Source organism: Echiichthys vipera, assembly GCF_963691815.1.
Source record: "Echiichthys vipera genome assembly, chromosome: 5".
Classification (NCBI taxonomy): Eukaryota; Metazoa; Chordata; class Actinopteri; order Perciformes; family Trachinidae; genus Echiichthys; species Echiichthys vipera.
Window position 1 is genome coordinate 12,901,629 of NC_139830.1, and position 18,680 is coordinate 12,920,308.

General features: G+C 38.8%; 1 protein-coding gene across 1 annotated transcript; it reads left to right on the forward strand.

Annotated features, from left to right (window-relative positions):
• Positions 1–1,799: 1,799 nt before the first annotated feature.
• On the forward strand, positions 1,800–17,483 carry numa1 (nuclear mitotic apparatus protein 1; the record flags this gene model as incomplete). Its single annotated transcript, XM_083914194.1, has 23 exons — positions 1,800–1,838; positions 1,926–2,011; positions 2,181–2,254; positions 2,723–2,811; positions 2,892–2,966; positions 3,110–3,203; positions 3,362–3,521; positions 3,890–4,029; positions 4,269–4,380; positions 4,920–5,037; positions 6,905–7,045; positions 7,333–7,446; positions 7,573–11,727; positions 12,061–12,270; positions 12,425–12,615; positions 12,849–12,986; positions 13,397–13,502; positions 13,809–14,007; positions 14,466–14,602; positions 14,846–15,121; positions 15,384–15,485; positions 15,609–15,914; positions 17,349–17,483. 23 exons carry the CDS (start codon positions 1,800–1,802, stop codon positions 17,370–17,372), a joined length of 7,086 nt encoding a protein of 2,361 aa, XP_083770320.1. The 3' UTR covers positions 17,373–17,483.
• Between the last annotated feature and the right edge of the window lie 1,197 nt (positions 17,484–18,680).

Here is an 18,680-nt window from a genome sequence, read left to right on the forward strand (position 1 = left end):
TTGCCTACGCTTTTATCTTCAGCCTTACTATAGTTTAATACCATATTAATTTCTACTTTTTGTTGCACTTTTTGCATATTTATCATGCTATTTCATTTCCATCTACAAGCTGGAATCCAGGTGAACTTTACTATTCCTCCTGCCTTGTTTATTCTGTAAACAGTCTGAGCTATCCCCAGTATTGTTTTCTGTCTACTTCTGGTTAATGCACTACTTGAATGTGATCCTATTAACAATTTGCTTGGTTTACAATATGCTTTCCCATGTAAATACTGAAATGTTGTTATTTTTTTATTTTATTTTACATTATATTAAAATCAGGGATAATGAATGCAATTCCTACTTTATGTTTTATGTCTTGTTGGTATCAGTATATATTTCAATAAACCCAATATAATGTTCATCAAGAAACTTGTTGAAAACACAGACTGTATAAATGAATTATATAATTCCTTATTATTAATTAGGAAATATTTCTTGCCTGTGGTCATCAAATTCAGACTCAACCACAGACAATCTTTTATTATGTATATACTTCACTACTGTAAATATTCATTTCTGTACATTCAAATTTGAGTCTTTTCTAATATATGTTTAGTCTGTATACTATTTGTTCTTTGTAGATCTGGAGTTGTGTAACATAAATAATTCCCCCCCGGGGATTATTAAAGTATTTCTGATTCTGATATATTCATTATAAACAGTCTATTGTTGATACTAGGGGTTGATTATCTCGTTTGCCGGAAACATGTTTGAATTGTATTCCGGCGTACACCGAAAGTCATCAGGGTCGGCGGAGTCGGCAGTTATTATTGCTTTTAAAGTTGTTTATGGCCCGCTACCACCTGACTGATGCTGACGCAAAAAAACAACATAAAACTAAACAAAAAAGGAAATGAATATTATTATATTTGTGTGATTAAGGACACCGACCAAGTGCATTTTTAACCTCTTTAGTCCCCGCCCACCTAAAAAAAACCGACCACCCTGACGTCAATAACGAGCGCAACGTTTAGTCGTCTTCCGGCTTTTCAACCAATCAGCGGCGCCTATTTTCAGATGAAACCAGATGTGAACGCTGATTGGCCGGTTCAACCAACAGCTCTTTTTGAATTTTATTTGGTTTCTCACCGGACTGTTTATTTCGTAGCAGCAGTAGTTGGTTAATGTTGCAAGAAAAGAGTGGATGCGTCTCTTTACAGAGAACGAATAAATACGATACTAAACAACTGAACAACGCTTTTTAAGGTGAGTCACTGCTTAGACAACATTTATGACTTTAAAAATGTACTAACGTCAACACTCGCTATGTTACAGTTAGCGTTACAGTAACGAGCGAATATTGTTGTGGCTAATTGAACACTAGCTTTACGTTAATGCTAATATTGCTAAAACAAGTCAGCATTTTGTAGGCAAATTAACAGGTAACTTAGAAGGCATATTGTTAACTAGAGTTTGGGATGTGAATGGAAATATGTTAACAAACGCAGCTACGTTAATTCTACAGCTAATAGTCAATGTGTTAACGTCAGCTTGACAACAACAAGTTAGTTGACAGGCATGTTTTTGTTTTGTTTTATTTATTGGACAGATTTAATATAAACATGACTTTACTTACATGTTCCAGAATTCTAAAAATGTATTTCTAAAATGTATACATAATAATAACATACAGTTAAATGAACAAAGACAGTAAAGGCAAACAAAGGAATGAAGCCTAAATAACCTAATAGTTTTTGCCAATTGACTATTTTTTGCTTGCAGGTTGAAATCCCCTTTAAGATAAAGTGTCAGCTAAGATGACGATTAACTTGGGCGTCAAGGCCCTGCTTTGCTGGGTAAGTTGATAGTGAAAATATGTGGATTCCAGGGTAATTAGATAGATGCAGTTTTATTAACCAACTTGTCAAACTATCTTTTTGCAGGTCAACGCTGTAAAACTGTCCGACCAAGAAATATCTATTGACGATTTACAAGATGGGATTGTCTTACTGAAAATAGTTCATCTCCTGTAAGTAGGAGCAATGTGTTGAAATGTGTGGCCTGTGTAAACAACGCACAGCCAGTGACTGTTGAACTGCATTTCGAACATATTTGTCCTGTACGTGGGTTCTTGAAAATAACAGATGGAATAAACCTTAATTTCATTATAGTTTCACCTTTTTTTTGTGTCATCTCAGGAAAAAGGAACCAATCACCACTTACAGTAATTCCACCAAGGACCGATTCAAGCTCATTGCAGACTTTGTGGAAAGTGAGTTTCTCTAAAATTAACCCTTTTAAAAATATCTTAAGATATTGCTTAAGTGTGATTTTTAATTTAGGTTATATGTTAACTGAAAACATCACACTCTCTCCGCGTGGTGCTGGACCCTTATATAAAAGTGATGTTGACTATGTCATCTGACGGTTCTTAAGACAGTAAAAAGCATACAGAATTTTCTGAAAATGTCTGTAGTAGCTCAGTAAATTAGTTCCTATGTCACCCTAAGTTTTCTCTGACACCTTGCGGTTAAATTTTTCAAATCTTTTCCACCTTTGACCACACCTGCCATCATTGTAGGGTGTGGCCTGTTGCACCTGGAGACATGCCAGACAGGGATTTCAGGGTGTAAAGAACTCACACTGAGTGCTATATTTTTCATTTATTAAGTTGCTCTTTAATGTATATTGAATATTTTCCTTTGAGAATCAACCCATTTGTGTCTGTTTCTTTTATTAGGAGATTGCAGATTCAGTGCAGCCAAAGGCACTTCATTATCTTGGGGCAACATAAGACATGGCATCAACCTACCAATTGAAATTGCCAAGGTATAAGACAAATAATAATAAATAAATAAAGACGGACTCAATAAAGGTCCATTCTTATCTATTATTTTTGTTGCCACCAGGTGCTTTTGTTGCTTGTATATCATGACATAATGAATGACCGCGGCACTCTGAACATGTTGGAATGTGACGTGGAGGTAAGTTTTTTTTTCTTTTCGATTTCTGTCATGTGTCCGCCACGTAGATACATCACATGTCATTCATCATGTGTTGTGCTGTGCTGCTCTACCATTTTAATAATGTGCCAATTTATAAATATATCCCCACTTTTGTCTGTTAGCAAGAGATAGCAAACCTTACTAGTTCCTTTGTGATGGAGAGTGACGGCTGTGTTTATCTGAGCAAAGGACTTGATGCCTATTTGGCAAGGAGACGTAAGTCACAAATATGTTAAATCATCATTTCTTCATATGCCATACTAAGAAACATTAGTGCCACATACAATTTGTTGCTGCATAACACTAGCTTTCTGCTTTGGATTTAACATGCATGTTGTACAATTTGTCAAATATATTTCTCCATTAATTTTTAGATTTGCCTGTCAGCCGTGAAATATTTGAGGGATCATCAACCCCTTCTACCTCCAGTGTTTCGACTGTCTCCTCGTTCTCTGATGACGAGTCCCCTGTTTTCAACCGCAAACAGAAAATAACATTTGTGGAAATGCATACGGTGGCTTCCTCCTCAGTCAGGTACCAGTATGGATATGAATTAATATGGCACAGTGCTTATCATATTCTTCAAATGTGAATTAGGCAAATTTACAGGCAACTTTAATTTAAACTTTTGTTTGGGTATTACAATATTGAACTCCTTTACTAGGATATTTCAGTTGCTCAGCTCCACTGAAAAACCTTCAACCTGACAGAAGAATAAGTGAAATCAGCTTTGCTTGTATTCTTTTGTTGGGTTTTATGACCATAGAAGCAGTCAAATCTTCCATGCTTTTATACACTTGTTTTCACACTATACACATTTCTAACTATGTATGCAAGTCCATGGGACGTTATCATGATGTGTCTAATTTTTTAGCTTGCCTGATCTGCTTTTATTCCCACAGCAAGTCTCCTCTGCAGGATATCATGAACACACCTAAATTTCAGATGAGGAAGATGCAAAGACAGATGATCAAGGAGAGAGACTACAGAGACTCACTGGAGAGAGAGCTGGCCAGCAAACTTGCACTCATTGCACAGAGAGGTACCACATTTAAGTGTTTTTGTTTGGATAATAACATCATCAGCGAAGTTGATAAGAGTCCACTTTTGTGCTTTTGTTTTGCCCTTTCTTTTACAAGTGATCTTTTTTTTAAAACAAACTTGAATGTTCTGTCAAAATGCCACTGAAAGTGAGCATAACAATTTTGTTTTTCTATGAATTTATGTTGTTTCTCTATGTTGAAATTCTGTTCTGATCATACTTTTGTGTTGTTTTTTTAGAGTCCCATATTAACCAGTTGCAGTACCACCTGGATAAGCTAAAGGAAGGCCAAAATGATCAAGAGAATGATATCAAGGAACAAATCAATGAGCTTGAAACCAAGAATGACACGTAAGTACCCAACGACAGAGGTTTTTCACTGTAGGCATCGCCTATTTATTAACGCGTCATAGCTAATAAAACCTTTTACATCAAGATTCGTGTTCACTTCTACTGGCTGTGACACTTCCCCTGCTTATTTTTGATCACAGACCACCCATATCCTTTTAAAATGTAACCAGAAAAGACTAAGATAGTAGCCTGTATGTTACAAAATGTTATTCTGTTCAGTCTACAGCAAGATTATAGCCATAAGCCCATTTTACACTGAAATACTGCTGTAAAGAACATCTGCTATTACGCCAGCTTTGCTTTTCTGAACAGAACCAAACATTATTCTGCCCCAATGTGTGATTTTAAGTTGGCACGTCAGCGTTCAGGAAGCAAAACAGACGGATGTGGATTTGGCTCTGTTATTACCTCTGTGAATAAACAAAAAGCTGGCGTTGATAATATTTCATAGTTAAACCTGTCGAAAATGTTGATTTTGGGTTTATTTCATTTTTGTGTGATTGGTGAAACTGCTGAGCTAACTTTTGTTTCTGTCTTAGGTTACAAGTGCGTCTTAATGAGATGTTTAAGCAAAATAAAGACCTCAAGAGTAACTCCTCACTTATGGAGCGCAAAGTGGATGAGCTGTCAGATGAAAATGGTGTTCTTTCATCCCAGGTAATGACGCATGCAAAATTTCTCTCTGTTAAATGGAATGTCTTTGTCTCACTTATGAGGGGATTGTTAATCATAAACAGTCATGTGTAATTTGTACGTCCATGGATGATTCAACATGAATAGACTTCTCATGAACCGTGCTTGTGCATATGGTGAATATGCAAGTCTCAGTAGGGTCAGGACGATAAGTAACCCTTTGACTTTACATGGTGTCACATATGTCAATGTTAAAACCAAAACTTTCACTTTATGGAGATCGTAAAGGCATTCAAAGTGAAGTTTGCCCACCGTCATGCCCACATTATAAGAACCTCAATTGGAGGTAGATAAAATAAAACGTATGCATCTGCGCCTATAGTTACAGGCACTGATATAACTTAACATAGATCAACATTACAGGACAATAAGTTAAAATTTAAACGAAACACACACCTATACACCTAGATAAGTTCTACAAAAGTACGTTTAAAGTGCTCATTGTGCTGCCTTAACAGCTTGTGGTATAATAGAGAGAGCATACTGCTCAGTGTGTGTCAGCGGTGGTCTTAGCCGACCACTGCATACCATAACCTTGTTTCCCAGACAAGTATGGAGACGGTGACCAGAGTCGAGTATAATCTTACTTGTCATTTTCTCCAAACGGTCAAAGTATCGAGCGTAATTGTCAGCCCAGCCATTTTCCTGCCCCTTTGTTCAATTTATCAATCCTATTCTTCTCAGTGACTGCCGCATTCCCTCCCTATCCCACAACCCAGTAGCTCCACACACTACATATCACAGACATAGCAAACATTTTCATTACCTCAGAATTTACATTAAAAGGTTGCAAAAGTCAATCACTAGTTCTTTTGTTTCTTGACGTTAAGCTCCAGAAAATGACTGTCACAATACTCAACAAAGGATTGTATCTCTTTTCTGTAGTGGCTATCATCATCCTGTTCAATTAGACCTAGCAGTGCGGTAAAATGTACGTGGTGTAAATTGTAAATAAGAATGGTGATAAGATTGTGCCTTGGGGGAACCAGTATTTGTGGTGATTACTTCTGATGTTGTGCTTGAATTTAATTTAACAAATTGGATTCTGTTCTCTGAGAAATTTAAAATAAACAACATATAATATATTACTGAACACCCCTGGTACATTCATGTTTATGAACTTTTTAACTATAATAAGTGATTTAATAGTATTAAAAATAAAAAAAATATGTAAAATTTTGACTCAACGCCCACTGGTGTCCAGATGTGTATAAATACGGTCTAGTTTAAAAACAATAGCATCTTCGGCCCCCCTTCATTCTGGTGTGCAAACTGGCAGGGATCCAAGTATTTCTTCGCCTGTGGCTTTAAGTTATTTAGAACTTTTATGATGACTGAGGTGATGGCCACCGGTCTCAGGTCCTTCATACACTCCACTGCCTGCTTTTTAGGTACTGGTATGGTCCATGAGTCCTTCCACGAATCTGGCGAACCATTAAAAGAATAACAATAATTAAACATAGCTGTGATGTTGCTGGCTAACTAAAAAGCACAGCTTTGCAGCACCTTAAGTGTAAGCCCATCGGGACCTGCAGCTTTTGTGGCCTTCAGCTTTCTAAACACATTATATACTGTACCTAACGTTCATTAGTTTGTAGGGTATAATAATCTCATCTAAGGTGCTGAGTAACTGTTCTCAAAGACTAGCTCTTTCATTTGAAAAGTCAATTTTATTAGATCAATTTTAAAAGCTATTTAAATCATTTGTGTATTCTATGGAGCCATTTAGTTGGTGTCTCTCCGGCTTCCTTTTGTCTACACATCCACTCATTGGCTTCATACATTCCCACACCTTCTTCATGTCATTCTCTTTCTTTTAATATTTTTGCAGCTTAGGACTGTGTGTTCACAGTTGGCCATCTTTGAGTCAGAGGTTGGCAGGCTGATGGAAACCAAAGCATCTGCTCAGGAGGAGGGTAGAAGCAAAATCAAGCACCTACAGTCTGAACTTAACCAAGCTACCACACAAAAGGTAGAAATTGCGTTGATTTTGTAACTGTGTTAGCGTCACAACCATGCAATTTGCAGTCGTGAAACATCACCACACCTTATGCCCCGGCCCGATTTGGTGTCCCAGCTGGTGTGGTGTCTTTTAAATGTTTCAGGTTGCACCCAGTATAGCTAAAATTGTTAAAACGTTTATACAAGTTTTTTTGTTTACTGGAGTCAATTATTCTACTGTTGATCACTCTGATTAAATACATTCTGGGTTGTATCCAAATGGGTTTTTAGTGTACTTTGCTCCTCTTTGATTCTCAGGAGTCCCTGGCTGAACAAATCAACATCCTTCAGGGGAAAATTTCCTGTTTGGAAGATGAAATAAGCAGGGCCACTAAGGAAGAAGTAGGAGAGAATATGGGGCCTGTAATGGAGGTACATTAATTTTTTTTGCTGAGTTTAGAAATGTTTTATTATCAAATAAAGTGTACATTTTCTCACTCCTTTTATAATCTATCGTGGATTTGCTGGTTACTAATGGTTCACTCTTCTTATTTCTAGAGAGAAATGTTGGACACTGAAATCAATGATTTGAAGAATGAGCTGGAGAGCACACTTTGCTCCCTGAAAAAGGCTGAGGTGGAAATTCATGCCAAAACACAGCAGCTGGCAGAGTATCAACAAGAAATTAATCAACAGAAGGAGCTCATGAAGCAACAGGAGTCCCAAACCGAAGAGATCATTCAAGCCAAGAATGAACTTTTAGACAAATTGCAAAAGGGGATCACTGAGGAGAGAGCTGTCCTTCAACAAGAGATCGAGGATCTCAAGATTCAACTTAAGCAAGTAGAGCAGCAGAAAGCTGTGCAGATTTCTGGACTGCAACAACATATTGCTGCTTGTCAACAAGAAATTGAGAAACTAAAGGAAATTATGAAAGAGAAAGAATGCCTTCTGCATCAAACTGAAAAAAATTTGAAAGATCTTGAAGCAAAGTTATCTGCTGCCACGTCTCTCTTGGCTGACAAAGACCAACAAATTAACAGTCTCAGAGAAGAAGTTGACATTCTCACAGATGAAACCAAAAGCGACAAAAATAAAATTCAAGCCAAAGAGGAAATGCTTGCCAAATTTCTTCTGGAGAAGTCTAATGAGCAAGACATTTTTCATAATAAAATCAAGACCTTAACAGTCCAAGTGGAAGACCTTAGCTTATCTCTCAAACAGACTGAGAAGGAAAGTAAAGTACACCAAGAACTACTGACTACGGTCCAACAAGAGAATGTCCAACAAAGGGATGTTCTCAATCAGCAGATTATGACATGTGAAGAGGAGGTTCAGAAGTTAAACAAAGAGATACAGTTAAAAAATGAGCAGCTTCTTATTCTAAAGAATGACAGCTCTCATCTGTCTAAATCGCTGGAGCAAGATATTACAGATCTGAAAGACCAACTAGAAAGTCTGAATGACTCACTCAGAAAGGCGGAGAAACAAGTTCAGGCTCAAGAGGTTCTGCTTACAAAGCAGGAGCAGCAAAATGCTCATCAGACAGAGGTCCTGCAGCAACAACTGTCTGCTTCTGAAGATAGGGTAAGGAGCATGAAGGAGGAGATCCACACTAAAGAGGAACAGATGAACATGTTGAGAAATCAAACTTCAGAGGAGTCAGGACTACTGCATCAAGAGATCCAAGTTTTAAAGAAGCATGTTGAGAGTCTTAGTTCCTCGCTGAATACCGCAGAAGAAAATATACAATCCAAGGAAAATCTGTTTGCTGAGCAGCAACTTCAGAGCACTCGGGATATGGAGGCACTCCAGGTGCAAATGGCAGTATCTCAAGATGAGGTGATGAGGCTAACTGCAGAGATCCATGCTAAAGAGGAACGATTCATTCGACTAAAGACTGAGACCTCAACAAATTCGGAATTGCTACAGCAAGAGATTGGAAGTCTAAATAAACAAGTAAATACTATGAGCAATTCTCTTGAGATTGCCATGGACCAGGTCCAGGCCAAAGAAGATTTGATGTCCAAGCAGGAACAGGAGAGCACTTTGAAGATTGAGGCACTTGGAAAACATAGTGCAGCTATTGAGGAGGAGGTAAATCGTTTGAAGGAGGAAATCCGAATTAAAGAGGGGGAGTTAGACCTCTTAAAGGCTGAGGGCTGCAAGGAGTCAGAAGTGCTACAGAATGAGATCCAAACCCTTAGGGACCAAGTCCAAAGTTTGAACGAATCCCTGAAGACTACAATAGAGCAGGTTCAGGCTAAAGAAGACCTACTGACTCAGAAGGAAATGGAGATTTCTCAAGAAAAAAATACATTTCAAAACATGATGACAACCTCTCAAGAGGAGATACAAGGGCTTAGGGAGCAGATCCAGGCTAAAGAGGAACAACTGGTCACACTAGAAAAAGAAGGTGGCATACATGCTGCCATGCTACAGCAAGAGATTGAATGTCTAAAAAAACAACTTGCTAACATGGGTGACTCTCTCTCAAAGGCTGAGGAGAAGGTTCAGACTCAGGTAGTCATGCTCACCAAACAGGAACAGGAAAGTGCTCATCAACAGCAGCTTCTCCAGCAGCAAATGTCAGCCTCTGGGGAAGAGGTGAGGAAGATGAAAGAGGAGATCCAAGCTAAAGAAGACCAGATGCTGCTACTGAAGAATGAAAGCTCAATGCAGTCAGATTTGCAACATAAAGAGATCCACAGTTTAAAGAAACAAGTTGAGTGTCTTAGTTCCTCGCTGAAGAATGCAGAGGAACATTTGCAAACCAAGGAAAATATGTTTGCTGAGCAACAACTACAAAGCACTCAGGATATGGATGCACTCCAGGTTGCATCTCAAAATGAGGTGAAAAGGCTAAATTCCGAGATTCATGCTAAAGAGGAGCAATTAATTTTGCTGACGACTGAGACCTCTACAGATTCTAAACTGCTACAGGAAGAGATTGAAAGTCTGAACAAACAAATAAAAACTGTGATGAATTCTCTTGAGATTGCCAAGGACCAGGTCCAGGCCAAAGAAGATTTAATGGCCAAACGGGAACAGGAGAGCAATTTTCACATTGAGGCACTTGGAAAGCAAAGTGATGTCCTACAAGAGGAGATTAATCGGTTGAAGGAGGAAATCCAATCTAAAGAGGGTGAGGTACAAATGTTAAAGGTTGAGAGCTGCAAGGAGGCAGAGGTGCAACAGAATGAGATCCAAAATCTTAGGCACCAAGTCCAAAGTTTGAACGAATCCCTGAAGACTACAACAGAGCAGGTTCAGGCTAAAGAAAATCTTCTGAGTCAGAAGGAAATGGAGATTTCTCAGGAAAAAGATGCATTTCAAAACATGATGACAACCTCTGAAGAGGAGATAAAAGGGCTTAAGGAGCAGATCCAGGCTAAAGAGGAACAACTGGTCACACTAGAAAAAGAAGGTGGCAAATATTCTGCTATGCTACAACAAGAGATCAAATGTTTAAAGAACCAACTTGGTGATATAAGTGACTCTCTCACAAAGGCTGAGGAGAATATTCAGACGCAAGTCATCATGCTCACCAAACAGGAACAGGAAAGTGCTCATCAGAAGGAGCTTCTGCAGCAGCAACTGTCAGCTTCTGAGGAAGAAGTGAGGAAGATGAAAGAAGAGATCCAAACTAAAGAAGAACAGATGATATTGCTGAATTCTGACAGCTCAGCGCAGACAGATTTGCTGCATCAAGAGATCCAAAATTTAAAGACGCAGTCGGAGACTCTTGGCTCCTCATTGAGAAAGGCTGAGGAGGATATGCAAACCAAGGGAGCTCTGTTGGCTCAACAAGTTCAAGAAAATACTCAACAGAGGGAGGCAATCCAAAGCCTACAGGAGAAATCCAAACAAGTGGAGATTCTGCATAAACAGATTTCTTCACATGAAGAAGAGATTCAAAGGCTAAAAGAATCTCAGAGTGAGAAAGAAACTCTCCTTCTTAAGGCTGAGGAGAAGCTTCAGATCCTCCAGACAGAGTTGTTTGCAGTCAACACACTCATAACTGATAAAGACCAAAATCTGAACACACTCAGAGAGGAGGCCGCTGCCCAAGCTAACTTGGTTCAAAAAGCAAAAGAGGAAGCTGAAGCCAGTGAGAAAATACTGGCTGAGGTGAAGGAGGTGAGCTCCAACCACACAGATACTCTTCAACATGAGATCCATGATCTGAAAGCAAAAGTAGAGACTATTTCTCAGAATCTTTTGAATAAAGAGCAGGTGTTACTTGAAACTCAGCGGGAGTCTGCTGAGCAGATAGACCTCCTCAAGCAGCAGCTTGTCTCAGTAAATGTAGAGATGAACCAATGCAAAGCAACACAAGCTGCAGACCTCAAACTGAAAGAGGCTGCACAGGTTGCCAATTTTAGGGAAAAGGAGGCTCTTGTTCAGGAAAGGGAGGTACTCGTGGCCAGGATACTACAGGCAGAAAATAACCAGAAAGCTCTGGAGAAGCAACTTGAAACCATGGTGTGTGACAAGGAGAGACTTTCTCAAGCCATGCAGGCTATAGAGAGAGAGAATGTGGCCTCTCATAAACTGGAATCTCTGCTCCAGCAGGAGTTGGAAATATTGAAACTGGAGAAAGCAAAACTCTTGAAAGAGAAAGAAAAAGCTGAGGAAATGGAGGTGCTAAAGAGAGACCTGCAGGAACAGCTCTCCGCTAAATCAGAGGTTGCAGAACACTACAAGGCACAGGTTGGTTTAATCGCAAACATTTCAGCTATAGAACATAAGCAAGGCAGTTTTATTTATGAAGCATGTTTCATACATAGGGTTAGGTCAAAGGTTGTTTTTGGGGAAGTTAAAACATCACAATACAAAGTTGGAACATCTCAATTCAAAGTTCAAAGAACACAATGCCATTCAGTTTCACTACTTGTCTCTGTACATCAAACTTGTGTAGAGTCAAAAAGGTTACTTGATTTTACTGCAGTTTAATTTGCATATTTTTATTGTTTATTTAATTGGGGCAGAGAGGTGGTCTGAAATTCATGGTAAGAGATTTGTTTTATTATCTCAATGCCACAGATGGAGAAGGCAATGAGTCATTACAATGGCAAGAAACAGCTTCTCCAGGAAAGCCAAGAGGTCGTGGTTGAACTCAAGCATTCCTTGGAAATTAAAGAGCGTGAAGTAAAGGCTACTACCATGGAAAACAAGCTTCTCCAACTGGATTTGGATAAGGCCCAAACCAATGAGAAGGCACTTTTGAACAGGGTGGCCAGTTTGGAGGCACAGGTTGGTATTGTATTTCGAGGCATGGGAACTAAAACACTATCTCTTAATTTACTGTTATAAAAACAACAAAAGAAAACAAGGAGACCTCTTGAGTTAAAGGTCTTTGATTGCACATTTTTGCTGCTCATTAACACTACATCTTTTTACTTTTTAGCTTGCTTTTGCAGACCGTAACCTGCGGGAACAGAATAAGATTCATGTTAATGAAGGAAGTGCAACAGAGTCGGGATACTTGGATATTCCCAGTGCATACTCGCGCGTTCACACCAGAGCACAGGTGAAGAGAACCGTGAGCTCCGACAGCCTAGACAAGAGCTCTCTGGAAGACTCGCTCAACACCACAAGGTAAAGTCAGAAACAACGAATGATATCTTTCAAGCTTTAAGATATCACATTATATGTGGATTATTATCTGATCATTTGTTTGTTCTTTGGGTATGTCAACTAAAAAAAATGCTGCACACAGGACCTGTAACAGCAACAGCATCCAGTATTTATGTTACTGCAAGATATGTTACGCAGTTTGTTATAAGTTTTAAATACATTTTTTTTCAATACTCTGTTGATTATATTTACAGGAAATTTTCAGCTCCTGACGAATCAAGCACACCACTTGTTCGCAGTTCGGAGCGCTTGGCAGCCAAACGCAGAGGTCTGCAGGCCGTGTCCCTGGAAACCCTGTACTTTACACCCATAAGCAACAGACAGATCAACAGGTATGTCGCACAGTTGTGACAAGCTTAATATTTCACACAAAAGCAGCCTTTAGGAGCTGTTTCTGTTAATTCTAAGTATGTGAGAGAGATGGGTGTTGTAAAGTTGTTGTTTTTTTTAATATAGCTCATCCAAATAAAATGTGAGTAATGCAGTAAATATCCTGACTCCAGGATTAATATGCAGCAACTAATACTGAGTTACTAAAGATGCAGCACATCTAAAGCTCATTATTTGTTGGTATTTAAAAATCCTGTAACTTATCTGCTTTTAATGTTATATTTCTATAAAAAAACATTGGTAATCTCCCTTCTCTAATCAGACAATTTCCTGATTTTAGTGTAACCAACATCACGGTTTCTTTCTCCATGCTTTTCTATTGAGATCCTTGTTTTCTTTTTCAATTACCTAGGACCAGTGCAGAACATACAACAGAACTGGATTCAGTCCTGAAAAATCCAACTTCATCTGTCAAACGACGCAGGACCACACAGGTTATTAATATCACCATGACCAAGGTGGAGGAAACTCACTTACACACTTATTGCATGTTATGCATGATCACAATAACATAAGCTGTTGAAAAAGCTACATTTGAATAATCACTGTACAATTAACGGTGTCTGTTTCACGGTTTCCCAAATGTAGCATTGTGATAAAAAAACATAGGATTCAGCTGGGACTTTTATTTGTTCAATAATACTTATCTTTAATATTGTCGTATTAGTTTTTAACCATCATCATTTTTTTTAAACCAAACATCCCCACACTCCCACTGCAGCATTATTGTAGCCATAAAGTGATTGTTGAACTCTTATCCGTAGAAAACCCCAGGGGGTGGTGAACACGATGAGACTTTCTACAGTCTGGCCTCAGCTCGCTCCCAACCAAACCTCTCCAGTGCCCACTCTGCACGACCCGTGTCTATTGAGGTGTTTCCCACACCAGGCAAATTGACCGGCTCTGCCAGCGACCAGCTCATCGGTCTTCCAGGATACAGACGGAGCACAGTCCACTCACAGAGTGAGTAGATGCTTGACTTACTCGCAGGAGGTTTAACTGAGGGGTGACAAATTGTGAGACATCAGGCTTTAAAAATGAAACGGCATGCAGAGCTTGTACCCGCAAGCGAAAACAAAGATTTTTTAAAATCTTTTTCGACTTCCTGTGAGTAACTTTTAACTAGCAATTTTTTCCATTATTTATTAATCTGCCAACTATCTTGTGTTTTAATCCTTAGAGACAAGACAAGTAAATGTTATCAGTCTACCATGCTGTAAAATGATGCAGCTAAAATACGACATTCAGAAAAATGAGATTTGACCCTTCTTGACTAATGATTGCAAACATCAACATGTAGGGGCCAGCACTGATTAGCTACTGATTAATGGTGATTGATCACATATTGGTGTTTTAGTTGCAGTGATCAACAACAGATTTTTCAAGAGTGTGTAGGTAACTTGTACATGTGTTGTCTTCAGCTGCTAGTACATTCTGTGGGGGGGCAGAGAATGAGCCAGATGGTGCACCTGATGATTGGATGAGGATTGCTGAGCTCCAGGCCAGGAACAAGGCCTGCCTTCCTCATCTAAAGAGCAGCTACCCTGTGGAGTCTGAGGTCAGCAGTAGTATGCACACTGAACACCACAGGCATGCAGTGGCACATACACATTAAAGATACACCAAATTAGTAGTCAACACCATGATAAATATGGACATATAATTCAAATGGGATTATACTGGACTGGCTGAAAACCATATTATACACGACTGGTCCTCTATTGCCCACGCTTTTATCAGAACAGCTTTAAAAAGTTGTTTATTAACTAATTTGATGAATTCCATCTCTTTGTTCTCGTAGACTGGACGTGGTACTACATTCCCTTTCACCGACGAAGAACTCCGTACGGGTGACCCATCTGACACAATGCGTCGGGTGTCCATGATGCCTGGCCAGCTGCAAGAATCTCTGGCCTCGCATCGTCTCTCATTTGCCGCTGCTGGCACTCTTTCTCATCGTCATTCTTTGATGCCAGGCCAGCTGTCGTCAAAAACTGTTAGCTCCTCCCAACTAAGAAGTCCGAAAGGAGCAAAGCGGTCTGCATCTACGTTGTCTGTACATCAAACTTCCCCTGAGGTTGGTCAGATCAGTATGCACCGAAATATTTTCACACATCTTTTGTTACTTAATGTTTGAGCCACAACGTAAGTGCAGTTGTAAAATGTTTTACTGGCTACAGTTTTACATCTTTTTTTTCCCCCTGAGATTTCTTTAATTTATACATTAATTTATTTCTAATGAATTACTTGTGAAGTTTTAAAATGGACTATTTTTCCGATACTTATCACCATCTTTGATAATCGAGTGTAACTTGTCTGTCCATTTCTCCATCTCACAGAAAAAGGTAAAGGCCAGCTGCTTTCCCCGTCCACTCACTCCCAAAAGCAAGAACGTGATCAGTGGACCCTCCAGCTCTCAGATTCGTCCTGCCCTCAGTCCAGTGAGTATACATGTAAAATAATAAAAATTGTTCTAACTTGTTTTATTCTTGGTTTCATAGAACATAATCCTACATTTATTTTTGCAGGCTTCTCTAACAGTTTGACTTGTCTTATCCTCTCAGGCTGATCGGAGACAATCTATGATGTTCTCTATTGAAAACACCCCTAAAAATAGCAACTACCTAAAGAAAGGGCTGAACAAACTGCGCAGCTCCACGCGGAAATCCCCAGCCAAAAGTTCAAAAAAGTCGCCCGCACAGTCATCTGTGCGCAAGTGCCAGGAAAACATGCCTTTAGGAAACCCCCGGTCTGGAGTGGTACGAGCCGGGAGAATTGGCAGCTCTAAGTCACCCCAGGTAGCAACTAAAGGACAGAGGACCACCAGCAGGTCTGCAAAGTCTCCTGGACTGACGGCTAGTGCTCGCAAGGTAAACACACTCAGAAAAATCCATTCCGGGTTTAACAAGATACACTAATTCTTTTTTTAAGGTACTCAGTGGTTTATCACACTGTTAGCATACCACTCGTGTGTAGTGGCAAGCAATACGTTTGCTTTAATGGACTTCACACAGCATATGAGGAGGCAGGTATGACTTGATTCAGCTGATATTCAAAAAGCAGCAGCAGCAATATTGAAATACTGTGGACATATCTACCGTTAGCGGCTTTTATGTTTTGCAGTCATATTAGTGCACAATTCATAAAGAAAAGGTCTATTATCATTCCTGCTAAAAAAATTACTATATACAGTGTTTGTACGGGTGCTTGAAATCCTTGAAAATGCTGGAATTTTAATGTTGTGTTTTCAAGGTTTGAAAAGTGGTTTTGGATGAAGTGCTTGAAATATCTACATTTCTTTCACAACATACGACTATCGAGTAGATACACAATAAGTCAGAGCCTGAAATGAAAAACGTGAAATAATAATTTTCAGTATGTATGTATGTATTTGTAGAAATATGTTATTTTACCAAAGCTGTAAGGTGTTGGAAAAGCTTGAAATGGACTTTAAAGGGGTGTTTGTAAAGCCCTTGAATTTGACCATGGAAAAGGTCAGAGCCTCTATATACGACATAATATTGTCTATTAGTGAATTTTTACTCTGTAAAATCGGTATCGCTATCTGCTTCAAAAATATCCATATCAATTGAGCCATCTCTACCTCTGCTGTTTGCAGTCATACAAGTGGGCCTCATTTACTAGTAACTTTGCATAGTGGTTAGTTAGCTACCGGATGTACAGTGCGGATATAAAGCCTGACCACTGGCATGTGAGGCATATTCCTCCCCTTTTGCTATTTCCTCGGTCAGGCTTAACGCAGCCCAAGACGATTATGACTGGTTTGTTTGTATTTCTAAACCAGTGTTTTCTCCCCCCATACAATAATGTTGACTTGTGCAGCCAGACCGTACTCCAACACTGACAGTTCTGTGGACATAGGCCTACTGGAGATGCTGTATGTGTCCCTCATTAGAGATCTCATTAATGAAGTAAAGCTACACGATTATGAAAGAAAACTTGCTTGAATTGTGTCCAGTCTTCACATGCCTGTAACTGTTTTCAGAACCGTGCATCTGTAAACGAAGAAATTCTTGCTGGAAGTCATAAAAGGTCAATAAGTGATTTTATTTTAGGTTATGGGTTTCTTTTTCTTTACACTGATTGGTTTGGGTTGTTAGTTTTGAGGTTTTGTCAGGACTCACGGTGTGTTTGTCATATTCCGACCAAAGGGGTCTCCACATGCATCTGTCACACAACATTTAACCCTAACAGCATGTGACTTAAGCTTTTTTTAAATGTAGTATTGAAATAAGTTTCTCTGTGAGCTTTGGTTTAATAGATTTGTTCTTTTGATCCCACAGATGATGAGCAGGATGAAGGTGTGAGGACTGGTTCCCATATTGGAGTTTCAATGGTCGACAGTTCTACTTGATCATACTTTTTCTTTTCTTTTTTAAAATCACTTTTAAGGTTTTCCTTCAAATTTTAAAAAAAATCCTATCTTAATTTACCTTTTATCTCTTTTGTATTATATTTTTATGTTTGTCAATAAAAAGATTGAAATGACTGTGTGGGAAGGCGGTTGATTGAAGAAGCCCAGTGTGTTTCCAAGAATGTGTCGGTCCAAATGAATCAATATTTCACACTTTGAGTTCTTGTAACTGTGAACATGCAGTTTGTAGAATAGTGTTGTTTTTCAGCAGTTAAAAAACCCAAAACATCACTATTTCTTGCGCAGTCAAAGGCGAAGCTCCAGCTCCACTGCGCATGTGTTTTACCCAAAAGCTCAGACATTTTTTGTTTGTGTCCCAGCCTTCTTCCATTTGCCGTGACTCAAACTAATTACTACACTTCAAACCCTTCAGACTATCCAAATATTTCAATCTTTTGTTTTTACGCCTATTTCATCATTATACATGGTAAATGAAAACACGGAACACCGACCCGTATGAATCATTTAGATTTGAATTTCTGTGTGTAAGTTTTAATCGTGTACATTATAGGGATGCACTGATTGTAATATTCTGGGGTGATATTGTCACTGTTAAACATGACAATATGCTGAATGCTAACGTCTGAGTGTTTTGTTGTTTATTTTGTTTGTGTTATTTCCCCCTTTGTGCTAAGGAAACAAAGCAATATTCATTAAAAAAATATCGGAGCTGTTTTAAAATCATCCCGCCCTTCATTACTCAAACTATCTTTGAAGTAGCACAATCATACAAACAACCTTTAACATCACCCTCTTACAAATAAATAAGCAACTGCTTCAAAACCATTTCAACTTTTTTCAAAACAGTTCAACTGGAACAGCACATGAAGATCAACCACTGCAATCGAGTAATGTGTAATTTCCAATAAACAAGGCTAATATCAGTCGGAACCAATGTTAAGGTGATAAATTGGTGCATCCAATCCAAATTAACAAACTGTCTGCATACCCTGATCTAAACTCTTTCTGCATACTTTTATTTAATCTATAGCTATATAAGAAAAAAAAGAGACTCAGAGTAGGCCTAAAAGTATTATCCAGATGTCACAGGAAATATAGTACTTTTTACTCCACTACATTCATTTCTTCACAGATTCAGATTAAGATACACAGCAAATAGGATACATAATTAAATATAAGCTGAACAGCAGTATATCAATTAAATTATCCCCACCTTTACCAGCTGCAACATTAAAGTGAT